Here is a 17993-nt window from a genome sequence, read left to right on the forward strand (position 1 = left end):
GGCCCCGTCAGTGGCAGCGGCGACAGATACCTGTGCGGTGCCTTTCCCCCCGGTTTCACAGCTGTCAGCTTCCTCTCCCCGGAGTCGCTGAGCCAGCTAGACGGAGGTCATCCTCTATCAACCACAGTTTTTGATTATCCTATTTCCTCTACACAACTGAGCCTCTCCTTAGGGCTGTCAGCACCTGTCAGGGCCTCAGTGAGCTCAGAGGCAAACTCCCAAGATCGGGGAGGAAATAACAGCTTTCCACCCTCGGATCCTCAGCCGAAAATGCTGCTGAGTGAATCTGCGTTTCTGTTGGGTGAGGGCAGCTAGAGCCTCTCAGAGCAGGTGTCATGCCAAATTGATCTAATAAATCAGGGAGCATATAGCAGAGACCTTTTCTTAGCACCAAGCAGAGGAAGAATAATTTGGGCATCTGTGCTTTCATACTTGTTTTATCACAGGGATGGAAGTCTTCTTCCATACACTCATAAAACACCCTGAGCCAAAAGAGCCTGCCAAAAAAAAATGTGATTAACCTTTAACAAATGGTCCCGCAGCATAGGCTGACCCTCTGCACTCGGCAAACCGGATCAAAGGAGCCATCTCCACCCCTACGGCAAACCATTTTGGGTGGGGGAAGGAAAAACCGGCCCTCACGGCTGGTCCCATCACGCCCAGAATAAAGACTGGAGAAATGAGAGAGGAGACCAGAACACTCCGGAAGGTAACAAAGAGAAGAGATCCGATCCAAATACAAGGTCTTGTGCAGGTAGACAGGCCGGCAGGAGATACACAGCTGGCTTGCTCAAGAGAGCAAACTGAATTCACCCCCATCCCCTTTACCAGCCTGGGGCTGTCCCTGCAGGGTGGCCTCTGGGGCTGCTCCGTGCCCCTCCCGCACTCAGCTTCACCGGACTGAGGACAATGAATGACTCGGAGGCCTCACGGGTTACGGGGACCTGTCTGGAACAGACGGCTACGGGAGCAAGGAAATACAGCACCGTGCACTTTTCAGCCCCTGGGGAGGCAAGCTTAGAGGTCTGAGGGATGACATAAGCGTGGAGGTGTTCACGGCAGTGCTCCCAAGAGGCCCCGGGTCAGATTGCAGGGGCTTTATTTCTCACCTTTTTATAGTATCTGCACAGCAGAACAGGAACTGCTGGCAACAACCCACTGCATTTTGGCTGTAAAGACAGTATTTCCAGCCCAAAGCTCTTGGGTCTGAAGTCTTCAGAAATTCCAGCCACGCAGATGTGTATGAAAGTCCATTTCCTCCTCGCTCCCCTCCTCCCCGCCGGTCCCAAAGGCCCTGGTCCTGGCACCTGTGGCCAGGCAGAGAGAGCCTGCATCGAGGTATGTCACGAGCCACCTTCATTTCACCAGTGCTCCATTTTTAATGGATTCAGGCCAGCACTCCAGAGTACCGGACTCGGTTCCTGGGGACAGTCTGACCTGGCAATCTTCTGTTCCAGGAGGGAAAAGCTTAATTTAAAAACAAAAAACAAAAAAACCCCCTTCAGATTAGAAAATACGATGAATCATACAGGGATACGGAGGTCATTCCATGACATGTCTGCAAGCACTGTAGTGGGAAAACACGAGATTCGGAATCTGGAGACCCAGGACTAGTCCGGGCTCTGCCTCAAACCGTCTGTGACCTTGGGCATGCCAGGCACCTCCTGGGCCTCCCTTCCTTTTCTAAAGCATGTAGCACAGTTATCCTGAGAAGTGCTTCCAAGGGCAAAAATCTAGCAAATGCTCCTGGCAGTTGCTGTCAAGTCCACTCTGCAGACATATTTGGTGTCCTTTCCCTTTCTGAAGAAGAACAGGAAATCCCAGGAATACGTTTCAGGCAAGTCCAGCGTCCCTCGCCATCCCGTAGAAGATGCCTCTGGCTGCAATAAGGCTGGCCGGAGAATCGAATTCAGCCACTGTCCCTTTGTCCAGGACCAGGACCCTAGCCAAAGAAAAGGAGTGGTCAGGTCTCTGTCGGTCCAGCCCTGGCATCATAGCCCAACCCTGCCCTTCTGGGTACTTCTCGGGCCCCGCAGTGCCATGCCAACCCTCCCACTTCAGCCAACCCACCCAACACGGCCGCTACGCCACATGTGCACACTTGCAAGCCTGGTTATTTTAGCCGCTCCATTTGCTCTCCTGGCAGATGAGGCGGTTTCTGGGATCAAACGCAAGGTTCCTATTCATCTCTGCAAGTCAGGGATCCGAAAACCTTCCCTAATGAGCCTTTCCCCTAGCCGGGGTCACAGGACTGTGCGTGGGGAGCCACGGTCTGTGCGCTGGGCCCTGTGTGCTTCCATCTGCTTTGTGCCGACTCACAAAGGCACCCAGCAGGAGACCGGGCTGCAGTAAACGCGACACTGGAATCTGGGGCTTTGGCTGCAAACCTGGCTGCTGCTGATGGGTCGATCTTCCCCCACCCACACACGTAGCGTAGGCCTGGCATTTGCCGATCCCACCGACTGACTAATCACAGGGTGCACCTGGTACGAGGCCAACAGGCTGGCCGCCAGGGTGAGGCAGGAGTGCAAAGGGCTCTCCCAAGCCTGGGCAGATGTCCCGGCCAGGAGGGTGCACACCACACCATTTCCCCGTCTATGGGGTGCCCGAAGCATGTCCCGGGAAGGAGCGTGTCTGTGGACATCACTGCCTGAACACCTCCCACACTGGAGCCCAGGAGACTGCGCCCTCCTCTCAGGGGCCCCTCACTGCATGTGGGGTATGGGGTGCTCTACCCTGGTCCTCGAAGTACAGCGTAATTGGGCCCACCCCTCTCTCCCCTTCCCCTTGGTTCTGCTGCCCTCTTCACCCCTGCACTCCAGCCTGACGTGCCTTCCTACCTCAGGGCTTTGCATGGGCCGTGTCCTTTGCCTGACATTTCCAGCTCCCTCCCTACCCCGTCCCGTGTCCACCCCCCCCCCCCCCCCCCCCCCCCGCCACTTCCCAACTCCTACTCACTCCTGAGGGCCTGGCTGGGCTTCCCCTCCTCAGGAGAGGAGGTGTCCTGGCTGCCCTGGGTAAACTGGCTTTCTCGCCCTGCCCCCTTCCCACAGACCCGCTTCCTTCCTGTGGGCTTTCATTACACACTGGGTTGCGTGATTATTTGATTAATGTCTGTCAGCCCCACTAGAATAAATACTGCCCCACCCCATTGGTAGGTTGAGCTTTCTCCCCTCAGGGCTGCTGGTGAAAGCCATTTCCAGTTGGGCCTGAAAACCGACCCTCTCAGCCCAACCCCGTCCTTTATCTGGACCCAGAGCCAAGCCCTTCCTGCCCACCCTCCCTTCTCTTCCCCCAGTGGGGTCCTGGGTGGGAGTGGGGAATGGGGAGTGGGGAGTGGGGCAGGTGGAACCGACAGATCACAGCACAGGGCATCCTCAGCTTGCTGCCCAAGCCGCGGGGAGCTGTGTGGGGACACTGCAGAGAGAGGACCGAGGGCTGCACACTGCCACACCCACGGCCCTGGCCCTGCGTCCGCATGCCCTGTGGGCATTTATCTTGTGAATGAAGGCCTGTCCGTGCGTTCTCGCCGCCCTGCTTCAGCGTGGATTTGTGGCCGTGTCCTGCCTCCTCGTTCTCACTCTGAGCTCCATGTCCCCAAGGGGGCCGGCCTGCTGGGCCCACGCCAGCTCGCTTCCTCGAGGCTTCTGAGTCACCCGGCCCCTCCCCTCGCTCCCCAACACCACCCTCTGACATTGGGCACAATGAGGGAATAGGTCACAGTCTTTCCTTGTGGCTGAGTGCACTGTCTCCCCAAAGAAGCCTCAAGGTCCCGAGGGCGAGGCCCCTTCCCTGATCCTCTGAGAAAACCGGTATAGGGAGGATTATGGTAAGGAGCTGGGGAGGAAGCTGGCATTTCCCAGGATCTCATTTCATCGACTCAGTTTACTGTAACCCTGAGAGTCAGAGGTTCAGAAAGGTGTATCGCATTGCCCAAGGACACGCATCTGTCCCGTGCCCAGATGACCTTCACCTGCCTGCCTCTCCCCAGTGGCCCAGGGGACCCCCCCCCAGGTCCCTTCCCGCCTGGGTCCCAGTGCCCCACCTGGTGTAGTCCATGATGGTGTTGAGCCGGTGTGCGATGGTCAGCACCGTGCAGGTCTCGAACTCGGTGCGGATGGTAGCCTGGATGAGGTCATCTGTCTCCAGGTCAACGGCAGCTGTGGCCTCGTCCAAAATCAGGATTCGGCTCTTGCGGAGGAGGGCTCGGGCCAGGCACACGAGCTGCCGCTGACCCACACTGAGAACGGAGAAGGCAGACATCTCCAACCGGGACCCCCAACCTGCCCCCGGCCCTCACCCTCCCAACTGTCTCTGTCTCTACTCCTTCCCCGTGGCCCAGGACCGGCTCTCCGTCTCAGCTCTTTCACGGCCCCTCAGCCCTGTCCTGCTGGAACGGGGGTCGAGTGGGGGTCTGGACACCGCAGGCTGAACGAGGGGCCTCGAGGGCAGAGCCAGTGCTCGGCAACAGTAAAATCTCCGTCTGCCTCTGGCACGCCAGCTTCCCCTTCTCTCCCTTCTCCTGCTTGCATCCCCCTCCTCACTCCTCACTCCTCACTCCTCAACTAGCACCGGGACGTTGCTGCTCCACTCTGTCATTTACACCTTAGCGAGAACACGCTTGAACAGCCCTTCCCGGGTATTTGCACACATTATGCCGTCTTGCTGAGGCTCACACCACACAATTCAGAGTCTTCTCCGGCCCCCCTGGGAAATCCAGGCCAGGGCCATGGGAAGAAGAGACAGGGCAGGGAAAGACCCAGGGGGACTCCCTGAGTCCGGTCTGGTCAGGTCGCTAGGGAGGTGGAGGAGAGGCAGGATGCATACCTTCAACCTCTCACCTTGGGAGCCAGAGCGGGTGAACAAAGCCAGGCTGTGTTCCCAGCCACAGAGGCGGCAGCACCCCCACACCCAAGGACAAATACCTCGGCCCTTCCCAAAGGGGTGAGTCACCACAGCCGGAGTGAAGGCCAGGCTCCCTCCCCGGCCCATTCCCGCAACTAATGAAGGTTTTGGCAGCAGAATGAGCCGCCAGATAGAATTCAGGGCTGATTTATGGTGGGACTGGTGCAGGATACAGGTTATACTTAAAGAGGCAACAAGCTCAGGGAGGGAGGAGGGGAGCCCATTTCTGTCTCAGAGCCTGGTGTGCATGGGATGGAGGGGTGCTCTGGGGGTGCTGCTGATGGCGAGCAGGCCCAGGAAAATGGGCCCCCAAACAACTCTGGGGCACAGGATCTAGATGCTTAGGCCTGTCTGCCAGCTATCCTCCACACAGTTGTGGGAGTAACATCCTATTAAAATGCACATTCAGTCTCACAAGGCAGGGGCATCCCACGGGTGGCTATAGTGCAGCAGAGAAAGATCTGGGCAAAACACCCCACGTGCCTGAGTTCCTGCCCCTCCCCTTGCTCGCTGAGCAGCTTTGGGCAAATAACTGCACGCTTTGGAGCCTCATTCCTGGCCCACAGGACTGCAGGACTGCAGTCAAGATTAAACAAGATAGTGGGGGCCAAAGCGTTTCAAGCACTACTAAAGTCCTGAGCGAACGTAAAGGTTTTTGTTTTCGTCTTTGAGGTCTGGAGAGAGTCCATGGGTATGAACCAAGTAGAAGAATATGAGTAAAGAAGAACAGCTGGATTTCTCAGGAGTATATATTGGCTAAGTCCCTTCTATCAGTCACAACGACCCTAAGACTGCTCTGGCCCCATGTGACAGAGCATGTGACCGGTCCCTGGTCACTGTGGCTGTGGAGTGCTCGGGCGTGCCCTCTGAACTCGGGCATGTTGTCCATCGAAAAATGCACACGGCGTTTTAAACATAGTGAGAAAAACTGTAAACTGCCCTGATAACGTTTACATCAATTACATGTTGAAAAGATAATATTTTGGATATATTGGGCTAAATAAAAAACACTATTAAGATTTATTTCACCTTGTTTCTTTTTCCTTTTTTTTTAAATGTGACTACTAGAAAATATTTTAATTACACATGACATGGCTCCCATTAAACTTGTACTGGGCAGCATGGTGCCAAGATGTATAGGACTGTTATTATTCCCATTTTAAAGTGAGAGAACAGGAGGCACAGAGAGGCTAAGCAACTTGCCCAAAATCACACAGCCAGCACTGCTGTGGGACTCTGAAGCCTCAAGACTCAGTAAGCAGAGACTCCTGGCTCTCCTTGATGCACAGCCCAGAGGCTGGGCACATAGAGTCTATGGCGGTAAGAAGGCAAAGAAGAGCCTAGAGAGCGCCCCTCGCCCATTCCTCAACTACAGATGAGACCGCATCCATCTTGGAAAGTACCTATGCTCTGCCGAAAGCACTGGCGGTTTCCTTTCACCTGCTCTGCAGGTGCAGCCCACGCTCCCACAAGCCCCAGGCCAGAGTGGCGTTGAAAGCCAACAGGATAAGACTCTGAATAGGGCTTTGGAATCTCCCAGACCTGGTTCAAATCCCAGGCATGCCTTCTCCCAGGGACATGACTTTGGGCCTGCCTCAGTTTCCTCATTTTCCAAGCAGGACGATGGACCATCTCTGGAGCTTGTGGGAGGAGTCAGTGAGATGGTGCTCTGCACTTGGCACACAGAGGCACACAGAGTCTGTTCGAGACAGATGACACCCCCTAAGGGCACCCGGGCTCAGGTCGGGGTGGGGAGGACGAGAGACAGCCGGTCTGGACTCCGGGTCCTTTGGTGCCAGCTCCCCTGGCTCCACGGGGTATTGTTTCTGACCCGCCCACTCCCAGCAGTTACCTGAGATTCTCCCCTCCCTCAGAGCACTCGAAGTCCAGGCCTGCTGGCTGGGAGCTCACAAACGTGTGCAGATGGGACAGCTTCAAGGCATGCCACAGGTCTTCCTCGGAGTAACTGCCAAAGGGGTCTAGGTTCTTACGCAGGGTCCCCGAGAACAGGATGGGTTCCTGGGAATACAACAAGGCCTTAGAGGGAGGCAGCCTGGTCCCCATGAGGAGCCACGGGCCCCAGAGGCAGGGAAAAATAACGGGATTTGGGGTGGACGCGTTCCTACTCTGTCCCCAGCCTTCCAGGAGGGAGGCAATGGCCAAGGAGACAGACTATGTCTGTGGGGAAATGATAAACCTCAGCTTTGCCAATCACAATGTCCTCCGCTTAAAGCAGAGGCCTGAACGCTAATCTGACTCCAAAGTGTCCAGTCAGCAGAAAAAAGAAACCCCCAGAGGAGCCAGAAAAAGTGAAATGTAATTCGGAGCTGAGGAACAAGGAGGCCAGGACGGAATGACTCTGGAGTGGGGTGCTGCTGGGGTCCTATGGTCCTGGCTCTGTCTGCTGGCCCAGGGGCTTGCAGGGCAGGGTCTGACAGGGCCAAGGCACGCCTGACCCTTCCAGATCCATAACAGGTGGCTGATCTGCGGCTCTGCTCCTATGGTCTGGCTCTCCAGCCAGTCTGGGACCTCAAGCAGCAGAACAGGGGTAGGGTCTGCCACCCAGGGTCACTGGCCAAGACCCCCAGGGTCACTGGCCAGAGTGTCCAGTCCGTGTCAGGGTCATACCTGGGGAATGATGGTCAGCTTGGAACGCAGGTCATGGAGTCCTATGTCTGCTATGTTGAGGCCATCGATGCGGATTTCACCTTCTGAGGCCTCCAGGATGCGGAAGAGGCAGAGGGTCATGGATGATTTGCCAGCCCCAGTGCGGCCCACGATTCCCACCTGGAGGGGTGGGGAAGGGCAGTCAGGGGCAGGCATAGGGGTCGGTGGGGACATCTGCTGGGGACATCTGCTGGACTCCCCCAGAGAGGCCAAGCAGACGACTAGGATGGAGCATCTGCTCTCCCAAAGGCCCACACTCCCCACGAGGGGTACAGCCATGTCCCAGGCACGAGCCCAGCCCATGCGCACCTTCTCGCCACCGCTCATGTGCAGACTCAGGCTCTTCAGCACCAGATCCAGGCCCGGCCGGTAGCGCACAGAGTAATTCCTGAACTCCACCTCGCCCTGGGTGGGCCAGCCTGCAGGAGGACGGCTGCCCTCTATCACCCAGGGGGCCTGGCGTGGGGGGAAGATGGGTTCTGCATTAGGGTGGCACCTCTTCACCAGCCTGGCCCCTCCCACTTTCAGCCTCCCTGTTTCCTAAGGCTCCCTCCGTCCTCACCCGCCACAGTCGCTGGGGGGAGAGTCACCGGTGCCTCTGCGGCCCACTCGGTGGTTCAGTGAATCTTTTACCCTCTGCCTCCACTCTCCGCATGCTGCTCCAAACCCTCCACTCCCACCCTCTCCTATTCTCTCCTTGTTTTCCCCACTTCCGAGCTGTCCCTCCTTCCCTGCCCTAGCCCCCCCCCCATCGCCATTCATTATTATTGACTGTGTGCTCCGTGACAGGTGCTGGAGTCACAGTGGTGAACAAGACAGAGTCCTTGCTCCCCTGAGGATTCAATTCTGGTACAGGGGCATATGATCGGCAAACAGGAAAAGCTGCATAATGTAAGAAGGTGATGAGTGAGTGCTGAGAAGTGCTTGGTGTTGCTGTTCTGTACAGAGTAGTCAGGGAAGCCTTCCTGGAGGAGGTGATGTATAAATAAAGACCTGAAGGAAGTGAAGGAACAAGCCAAGTAAGTATCTGGGGGGTAGGGCACATCAGGCAAAGGGAGTGGCAAATGCAAATGCCTCCAGGTGTGTTCTGGAGCACAGTGACAAAGGTGAGAGGGAAGGGACAGGTATTGGGTGGCCCCGTAATGTAAGGCTTTGAAGGCCATTTTAAAGACTAAGATCTTTTACTCTAAGATGCAGAGCCATTAGAGGACCATGCACAGAGGAATGACATGATTTGATGCTTTTAAAGGACCCCTTTGGCTGCTACCAGGTGAAGGAAGAGGGGGGAGTGGAAACAGAAGGACTAGGTGGAAGGGTGTTAAAATAAACTGGAAGGACCTGAACAGACACTTCTCCCAACAAGACACACAAATGGTCAACAGACCTATGAAAAGAGGCTCAACGTCACCAGTATTAGGGAAAGGCAACTCAAAACTACAATGAGATGCCACCTCCCACCTGTCAGAGTGGCTGTTATCAACAACACAAGTAATAACCAGGGCTGGAGAGGTTGGCGAGAGAAAGGAATTCTCATTCACTGCTGGTGGGAACGTAAACTGGTACAGCCACTATGGAAATCTGTAGGGAGGTTCCTCAAAAAGTAGAGCCCTGGCTGGTGTGGCTCAATGGATTGAGCCCGACCACGGGAGGGTGTGAATGGAGAAATCTCCCCGCAGAGGACAACTCTGTCTCCCCAGCAAAGGGCAGGCTGTCCTACCGCTGCTCCTTTGACCAGGCTGACGTCTTTGGCTGGATGCTCACCTCCCTGATCACCCCAACTGAATGATCCCCTTTGGGTGCATCACCCGAGCTCTGGCCTTCCACCCCAGCACCCTGCCGTGTGCCTCACCTCTGCCACTCCATCAGAATCTGCAGGAGGGCAGACCCTGTCTTGCCGAACTGGGAAACCTCTACACTTCACCATAGACCTCTGGTTGATGCTCAGTTAGGGCTGAATGGATGAATGAATGAATAAAGAGCCCCCTGCGTAGACGGCTTTGGGGTATCGGGACAGTGGGCTACTGAGCCCCCTTCCCCAGCTATGGCAGACTCCCCCAACCGCAGGCCCATCCCAGTACCCACCTCAGTCTCCGTCCTGGAGTACTCCTTGACTCTCTCCACAGCCACAATGTTAGATTCCACCTCTGAGAGCATTCGTACCATCAGGTTCAGAGAAAATGTCACCTGGCCAAAGGGACCAAAGGGACTGGGTTGTAAGTGGGGGGATCGCTCCTCTCCCCCAGTGGCCCCTTGGTTATGCTCCTATCACACCGATGAGCCACGCGGGCCTGGGCAAGCTGACAGCGGTGCCACCTGGGGCTCTGGTCACAACTGCACCTCAGGCAGGGACAATGCAGACTCAACCAAGGGTCCCCTAGGCCAGAGTCTCCCAAACATTAATGTATATAAGATTTCCCAGAGAACCTCACTTCTGACTCAGCATGTCTATGGCGGAGCCTGAGATCCTGCATTTCTGACAAGCTCCCAGACGATGCTGACACAGTGGGTCCCTAGACCACACTTCATGCAGCAAGGAGCCTCGACAGACACGCAGGACCCTGAGCCCCACCCTGGGCCTCCTGCCCCAGAATCCACACTGTAACCAGACCTCCAGGTGGTCCATGTGCACCTGGCAGGCTGAGAAGGCTGATCTGCCTGGGCTCTCCTTCGTTTGCCAAAGCTCTCAAGACCTGAGCCTCCCAAGGTGCTGAAAATGCGATTTGCCTCACAAAATTCCAGTTGCGGCCACTGACCTGCCCACCCTCTAGCTCAGGTACTTGCTCTGCAGGCACCTGAAATGCAGCGTACTCCAGCCCTACACTTCCCTGCCCCAGGAACTGTCAGGGTGGACCTTCTGGACCTTGTGCACAGAAAGGACAAGTCCTGCTTGTGTGTTAGGGCCAAGCTCCAAGATAACTTCTCTAACTGCCCAAAGTGGAGAATCTCCTCCGGGTCTAACTGCATTTTGCTCCTCCCTCCACAAGACCTGCTCACCCGGCATCACAATCCCCTGTTGGTGGGAGTGTCTCTCCATGCTTGACTGTGAGCTCTCGATGCTGGAGAGCGGAACCTGTGGCTGGTCCCACAGTGAGCAGAGCAAGGTGCTCGGGAGGTGCTCGTGACACCTGTGTGGCCTCTGCCCCAGTGGTGGCCCTGCCCTGGGGTCCAGACGCCTGCATACCTGTAGGGCGTAGGACACAGAAAGGCCCGCCATCCCTGGACTCAGGCTGCTTCTCCCAATCACAGCAAAGAGTGCAGCGAAGAGCACAACACAGTTCCCCACGAACTCCACTCGGACTCCCAGCCACCTGCAGGGATCAGACAAGGAGGAACTGGGGCAGGTGCAGGAAGGGGGCTTCGGGGGAAGGAGGGGCTCGGACCCAGAACACCAAGGTCTCTCCTGCAGAGACCTTAATGGGAGCTCCTGGAGGAGCCTGGGGTGGGGAGGAGCCTTCTGACCTGTTGGAGAAGTAGTTGGGGTAGGCGTTCTTCAGGTTGTTGTCCACCTTAGCATCACTGATGGCCTCGAAGTCCTGGATGCGGCCATAGGCCCGGATGACACTGGAGCCGGTCACCGTCTCCGAAAAGTGGGAGTAAACGGGCGAGCGGCTGACAGATTCCAGCCGCTTCAGTTGCCGTGATGTGGCCACATAGAAGCGCTGACGGAGGGTGGAGGAGAAGCCTGGGGTCAGGACTGTGGAACGCCAGCTCAGTCCTGCATACCCTCTGAACCCCTCCGGGCTCCTCCCACCCTTCCCCACTCCCCCACAAGACCTTGCTGCCTCCCCCTGCCTGGAAGCATCTAAGACGCAGGGGCCTAATGTGGCTGCTTGAACTTGTTCCACCCCCTCCCCCTGCTCGGCACTGCCCAGGAGGTGCCCAAAAGGCCGCTTCGTCCACAAATCCTTTCCGGATTCCCTCTGAGCTCCTGACCCCGCTCACTCACTGAGGGGCCCAGATTACAGCACAGACCTTGCTTGGCCTTCTAAGTCCGTGAATATGCCTAGTTTCACTAAGGGGCTTTAGCGGTGTGCTCACACGGTCGAATGTTTTTGCAAAATTTGCAAAAATAAGATAATTCTGTAACTCTTTCTTAAAGAGCCTCTTCCTCCTCCCATGCCCCAATCCAGCCGTTCAAGCTTCAGCACCACAAAACCATGGCTCTGCCTCCAGCTCCCCTCCTCTGCCCTGAGGACCCGAGATGGCCAGAGCGGTGCACGACGTGCATCTGAGAGTCCCCTGTCCCAGCACGCAGCGCAGCCCACGTCACAGTCTCTGCACAGCGGGGCTTCTGGCCACCTTGTGCGTACCTTCATCTACTGATTGATTCATGGCAGGACGGGGGCCTGGCAACACAACCGCCTTTTATCGCTGGCTATACTGAAAGTTGTCAGCCCATCTTTAAAACGTACATACACATATGTGTTTAGAAATGTATAAAGTGAAGGAAAAGATAATGTGTCTCAGACTGTGAACAATATTGTATTAAAAAAATAGCCCGTAGGAAGGAGTTCTGGGTCCAGCCACGATTCACGAGGACTTCATTTCATCCTACTGACAGCCTTATGATTCTCCCTACTCTACAGGTGAGGAAAATAAGTTTCCAAGAGGGACAGTAACGGACCACTGTCCCTAACCAAGCCCAGCTGCGAAGCCCCTGAGTCTGCCCTCCCTGCATCCCACCCCTGGTCCTGCTCACAGGAGCTCCGGCCCTCCCCCTCCAGAGAGCCACGCCCACCCGCCCCCTGAGCACCTGCACGAAGATGTAGAAGGCAGCCAGAGGCAGGATGACCACCGTGAAGAGCGGCGTGCTGATCACAATGATCACAAGTGTGGAGATGCAGGTGCTGAAGGAGCTCAGCAGCAGGATGATGGCGGGGCCCAGAAGCATGTCGATGACTTGGACGTCCTTGGAGAAGCGGTTGAGGATACGGCCCGAGGGCGTCGTGTCGAAGAAGGACTGTGGCGAGCGCATGTTGTTGTGCAGCAGCGCCTGGTGGAGCAAGCGCGCGGCCCGAATGCTGCCCACTGCCATCATGATGGATGACAGCACCACCAGGATCCCTGTCGGAGGAGGCGGGGGTGCTCGCTCATCTGGCCCAGGTGGCAGGCACTCAGGGGCAGGCTCAGAGGCAGGGGGGCCGCTACTGTGGGCTAGGGAGGCTTCGAGGTGGGGCAATAGCTGCGATGGTGGGGAGAAGGGCATGGTTTGGGGGACTCAGCAATTCAGAGGTGAGAAAGGGGACCGCTGGAACCCCTTCCAGGTATTTTTGCAGCCTCACCTTGCAGAATTCCCAAGGCGGCATAGACACCCAGCCTATGGGAGGTGTTGTTCTGTCCACCATCCACCATAGCCTCGTTGGTCCAGTCACTGAGCCATATGCTGGCTCCGATGGCAGCTGCACTTTGACCCGCGTACAGCAGACAGATGGCCAGGGTGATGGAAAGGCCCAGAGCCTTGGCATAATCCCAGAACACGTTCACCTTCACCTGCATGGCCATGGTGGTCAGGGGCAGAGGACTCCCGTGAGCCCCAGGACTGCTGGGGACCTGCCCACCCTATCCAGCCCACCCAGTCCACCTTACTCACCTTGCCCACCTCCACCTTCTCTTCCTCAATCAGCGTCCCATTTGCCTTCCCTTTGGCTGCCTGCACTACCTTTGCTGCTGGGCCAAGGTGCTTCAGGGGCACAGACTGACCTTGGCCCTCCCCATCCGAGGACATGGCACTCAGCTGCCTGTGGAGGCAGCTGGTCAGGCCTGGAGCGGAGGCCTCCGGTGCACTCACAAGACAGGGCCCAGGGGGAGGGCGCAGGCTGCAGCGGAGGCCCGGGGTACGAGTGTCAGGGGGAATACCCCAGCTGGCAGGGCGTAGGGAGCCCTGACACAGCCTCGAGGGAAGCTGAGAGCTCTCAGGAGCCTACCTGTTCAGCAGTTTCTGGGCCTCGTTCGTGACTGGCTCATTATCCATCAGGTCTGTGTGGTTGCTGACCGTGTCTTCAATCAGCGGCACCTCCTCACCCTCCGGATTGTCCAAAGCTGCTGCGGGGCGGGAGGAAGGAGGCAAGGTCAGCTGGCTCCCTGCGAGCCCCCGTGCCCACTCTAGTGAAGGAGCCCGAGTGGACAAGCATGAGATAAGTCAGATGACAAGGGCTGAAGGGGCAGCAAGGACCATAATGACAAAGATCAGTGACCAACTCTGTGTCGGCACAAGAAAAGGGCAGCCAGAAAGGCTGAGGTTAGAAAAGAAGGAAAACTTCCCATCAGGAGCAATGGCGCAGGGGACTCCAGTATGAGGGTCAGGAGCCTGGGCCCTGACGCCAGACTGGCTGAGCTTCAATCCTGCTGCCTCACGGCGCGACGTGAGGCAGGCATGTAAAATGGGGATAATAATAGTGCCACTTCATCATGCCACTGTGAGCATTACAGAAACGGACGTGTGTCAAGTGCTCGGCAAGGCACAGGGCCCTGAGGAGACGCTGCAGACGTGCAGGCCGCACACAGAGCAGCAGGTAAGAAACCCGGGAAGCAGGTCAGTGAGCCAGCCCAGGGCTTGGGGTTGGGGAGCAGGGACCGGACGGCAAGCCGCGGGCGGGGCAGGGGTGTCTCCTAAGCCCGAGGACTTCCACATGTTCAGCGAGGACAGGGATTTGTCTGTTTGTCCGCTCTTCTCTCAGTGTTTAGAATAGTGCCTGGCCACAGCCATTGCTTGATAAATATTTGTTGATAAATCAATGACCTCTCTAAGGGCTTACATATACGCCCAAGAATTCGTCTATGAAACAGCCTGGCTGTACAAGCTGGGCCTGGGCCCTATGCCCTTTTGACAAATGGGAAAACTGAGGCTCTAAGAAAGGAGCTGCTGCTCCAAGGTGGCAGTTAGGGAAGAGGAGGAGGAGGAGGAGGAAGAGGGAGGGACTTGGCTACACCCCCTGCCCTTTCCCTCCTGGTGTTGTTTGACCATCCACAGAGGGTCCGGGACCCCCAGAACCTCCCCTGTACAACACTGGGCCTGTCCACAGATACTCAGAGATGCCTTCCCCAGCCAAGACAGGGGACACAGGAATACGGAAAGCCAGGGATACCCGTCCTGCCGTCCTCCTCTGGGGGTTCCTCGCCTGCATCGGGTGCGTAGTTGTGGATGAAGTTGGCAAAGGAGCCACTGCGCTGCAGGAGGGCTGAGTAGGTGCCCACCTCGGACACCTGTCCGTCAGCCAGCACTATGATGAAGTCCATCTGGGGCAGGAAGCTGATGCTGTGCGTCACTAGCATCCGTGTCTGGGGAGAAGGCAGCACACTGTCACCCCCACCGCCCTCAGCACACACCCCTGTAACAGGCACAGGGCCACGGGGCAAGTGGGAGGAGCCTGTGTGCCAGGCTGCATGGATGGGCACATCAGGGACGCGCCCCATGCTCTCCGCAGCTGGCTCAGTGCATTTGGGCTGTGACTTCTGCATGGGTTTCCCTAGCCACCCATCCTCTCCTTCCTCTTCTCAGATTCCCACACCTCCGGGTCTCACCCAAACCCCTTGGCCTCCCACCAGTTCTCTCCCGGGGCCCTAGATCTCGCTTTAGCCCCTTAGCCTCCTGGAGGCCTCACCTTTCTTGCCAGCACACCTTCTGGTCCAATGACTTGGTCAAAGATATGCTTGGCCACGTGGGAGTCCACAGCTGACAGTGGGTCATCCAGCAAGAAAACGTCGGCGTCACTGTAAACAGCTCGGGCCAGACTGACTCGCTGCCGCTGGCCCCCAGACAAGTTAATGCCCTGGACGGAGGAGAGAAGTGGGAAGTAGGTACTGGGTAGAAGGGGGTCAGACAGGCTCAAGGGGGGTAAAGGCCCTGTCCACCATCATTCAGCACGACAGGCCTCTGAATTCACATTTCATGTGCCTGGCCCTGTCTCTGTGAAGCTGTAAGGCCATGGAGAATGGGTGGTGGCTCTCGGAGTCCGCCTGGGACACGTGAGGACATCCCGCTCCCTTTGCTCCATCGCCCGGCCCAACTGGCCCCCCTGCCTGCCACCTTCATCCTCTGGGAGGATAAAGGAGGTCCTTAACTGACCTTTGAATCGTCCATCACCCGCACGGTTTGCAGATGATGTTCCCAGCAATTACCCCATTTGGTCCTCACGTCCGTCCTCCCAGAGAGGTACCATTAGCCCCACTTTCTAGATCACAAAACTAAAGCCCAAGATGTTGATGACTTTGTCCATGGTCCTGAACTACGAAGGTCCAAAGTGAAGACAGAACCCCAGCATCAACCCCTGAATTTATCAACTCTGAGATCGTTCAGGCATCAGAGGGGAGGGGAGATCTCTCCTTAAACCCATGACGGGGAAACTGATGCACATAGCAGCAGGGCTGGCCCAGAGGGCAGAGGCCAGAGGTGTAGCCTGCCCTCCTCCCACCAGCTTTCTTCATTCCTCAGGAACACAGCCCACTCTTTGGGGTGCCCTGAGAGGCTGACCCCTGGGGAGGGCAAACGTGGGATGGAGTGGGAGCTGCTGGCAAGAATCAGGTGTAGTGACTGAGGCATGTGGGCATGCCTGTATTCAACCAACCCATCTCCCCTGAGTGCCTACTGTGTGCTGGGCACTTCATTGGGTTTGTGTGTGAGGTCAGCATGCATCCGAGAGAGAAGTCATGTCATACATGGGGAGGTCTTCCCGGGGTTCCTACAACCTTGGACTCCTACTCCCCTCATGCCCTCTGCTCAGGCCGCCATCATCCCCCAAACCACCACGAGAGCCTCCTCACTGGGGGCCTGTGCCTTTGGGACTCCCCAACACTGTAGCCAGAGCAGCTCTACAGCTGCCCCTGCTCAGCACTGACAGATTGAACATCAAGATAAATAATGATGGTACAGGATTATAACACACTGGATCAAATAAGAATCCATGAGCCCATGTGACATAAAGAAATTAATGAATCAGTAAAAAAGGGGAAGGAGGAGAAAGCTCTTTCTTAGAGTAAAATGCCAGCTAATAACTATGGGATGAACGGAGGCAGAAAATTACCACTTGGCAAACATCATAGCAGACACTGACTCAGGCGAGACTCATCAATGAAAGTCATGACATAAAATGATCAATGAAAGATACCACCTCAATCAAGTGGTCAAAGTTCACAGTGTTAACAAGGCACAAAGTGACCTCACCTGCCTCCAGAGAGCGTGCACCAAGGAGGACACAACATTACTTCATTGGTATTCCCCCCCCAAAACCATAATCTGCATCTAACTATGTTCAAAATGAGAGACATTCTACAAAGTACTTTTCGAAAGTGTCACCAAGGTCCTAAAAGACAAAGATTGAGGAATCATTCAGATTGACAGAGAGTAAAGGGATATGACAAGTAAACGCAACTCATGATCCTGGATTAGATCCTAGCCCAGGAAAGAAAATAGCTAAAAAAAGACATTGCTGAAACAAATGATGACATTTGAGCACAGACTGTGACTTAGATAGTAATATTGTACCAACGTTCAGTTTCTGGATTTTGACAATTCATCTGTGGTTATGTAAGAGGATGTCATTGTTTTGAGGGAATGTACACCGAAGTCTTCAGTATGGAAAACAAAAGTGCTAAAACTCCTAGAAGAAAGCAGAGAGGAAAAGTTTCATGACCCTGGATTTGGCAATGACACCAAAAGCACAGGCAACAAAGGTAAAAATAGATAAGTGGGATCACATAAAATTTAAAACCTCTGTGCATCAAAGGGCACAACAGAGTGAAAAAAAAAAAGGCAACCTACAGACTGGGTGAAAATGTTTGCAATGCATATGTCTGATAAGGGGTTCAAGTCCAGCGCAGTAAGTCCTCGCTTACTGCAAGTCATTGTGACTCAAGCTAAATGATGGATAACGGAACCAATGGATATAACTGATATAAATAAGAGTTAAGTTCCTACAGCATGTCACCACATTATAATGCACTGACACTGAATGAAATGACGTTATTTGGGGACCTGCTGTATATATATAAAGAACTCCTCCAACTCAACAAGGAAAATGCTGAACTCCACCACAAAATGGGCAGAGGACTCAATGGACCTTTATCTGAGGATATTGTCCACACCAATGGACAATAAGCGCATGAAAAGATGCCCGACCTCTGATCACCAGGGAAATGCAAACCCAAACCTCAATGAGGTGCCACCTCACACCCATCAGTATGGCTGCTGTCAGAAACATGAACACTGTCCCACTCCCAAAAAACCCCCACAAGTGCTGGCCAGGGTGTGTAGAAGTTGGAACCCTTGTGCACTGCTGGTGGGCATTTAAATGGTGCAGCCATTGCAGAAAACAGGACAGCAGTTCCTCAGAAAATAAAAAAGAAAACAAATAAACCCAGCACCACCGTATTATCTAGCAATTCCACTTCCGGGCATGCGCCCAGAAGAACTGAAGGCAGGGTCT

General features: G+C 55.5%; 1 protein-coding gene across 2 annotated transcripts in view; it reads right to left on the reverse strand.

Annotated features, from left to right (window-relative positions):
• Window positions 1-1082: 1082 nt before the first annotated feature.
• ABCC3 (ATP binding cassette subfamily C member 3) overlaps window positions 1083-17993 on the reverse strand; it is a 39045-nt gene continuing 22134 nt past the window's right edge. For both annotated transcript variants that reach the window (XM_028521089.1, XM_036033736.1), the window contains exons 18-31: window positions 15174-15341; window positions 14658-14850; window positions 13497-13614; window positions 13163-13310; window positions 12855-13062; window positions 12326-12636; window positions 11032-11231; window positions 10754-10880; window positions 9655-9756; window positions 7882-8028; window positions 7534-7692; window positions 6758-6924; window positions 4046-4240; window positions 1083-1942 (exon numbers count right to left, since the gene is read on the reverse strand). In XM_028521089.1, the coding sequence (XP_028376890.1) occupies window positions 1834-1942; window positions 4046-4240; window positions 6758-6924; window positions 7534-7692; window positions 7882-8028; window positions 9655-9756; window positions 10754-10880; window positions 11032-11231; window positions 12326-12636; window positions 12855-13062; window positions 13163-13310; window positions 13497-13614; window positions 14658-14850; window positions 15174-15341 (2352 nt within the window). In that variant the 3' untranslated portion in view covers window positions 1083-1833. The remainder of the gene's footprint in view (window positions 1943-4045; window positions 4241-6757; window positions 6925-7533; window positions 7693-7881; window positions 8029-9654; window positions 9757-10753; window positions 10881-11031; window positions 11232-12325; window positions 12637-12854; window positions 13063-13162; window positions 13311-13496; window positions 13615-14657; window positions 14851-15173; window positions 15342-17993) is intronic.

The sequence above is a fragment of the Phyllostomus discolor genome, chromosome 8 (genome assembly GCF_004126475.2).
Source record: "Phyllostomus discolor isolate MPI-MPIP mPhyDis1 chromosome 8, mPhyDis1.pri.v3, whole genome shotgun sequence".
In the NCBI taxonomy this organism is placed as follows: domain Eukaryota; kingdom Metazoa; phylum Chordata; class Mammalia; order Chiroptera; family Phyllostomidae; genus Phyllostomus; species Phyllostomus discolor.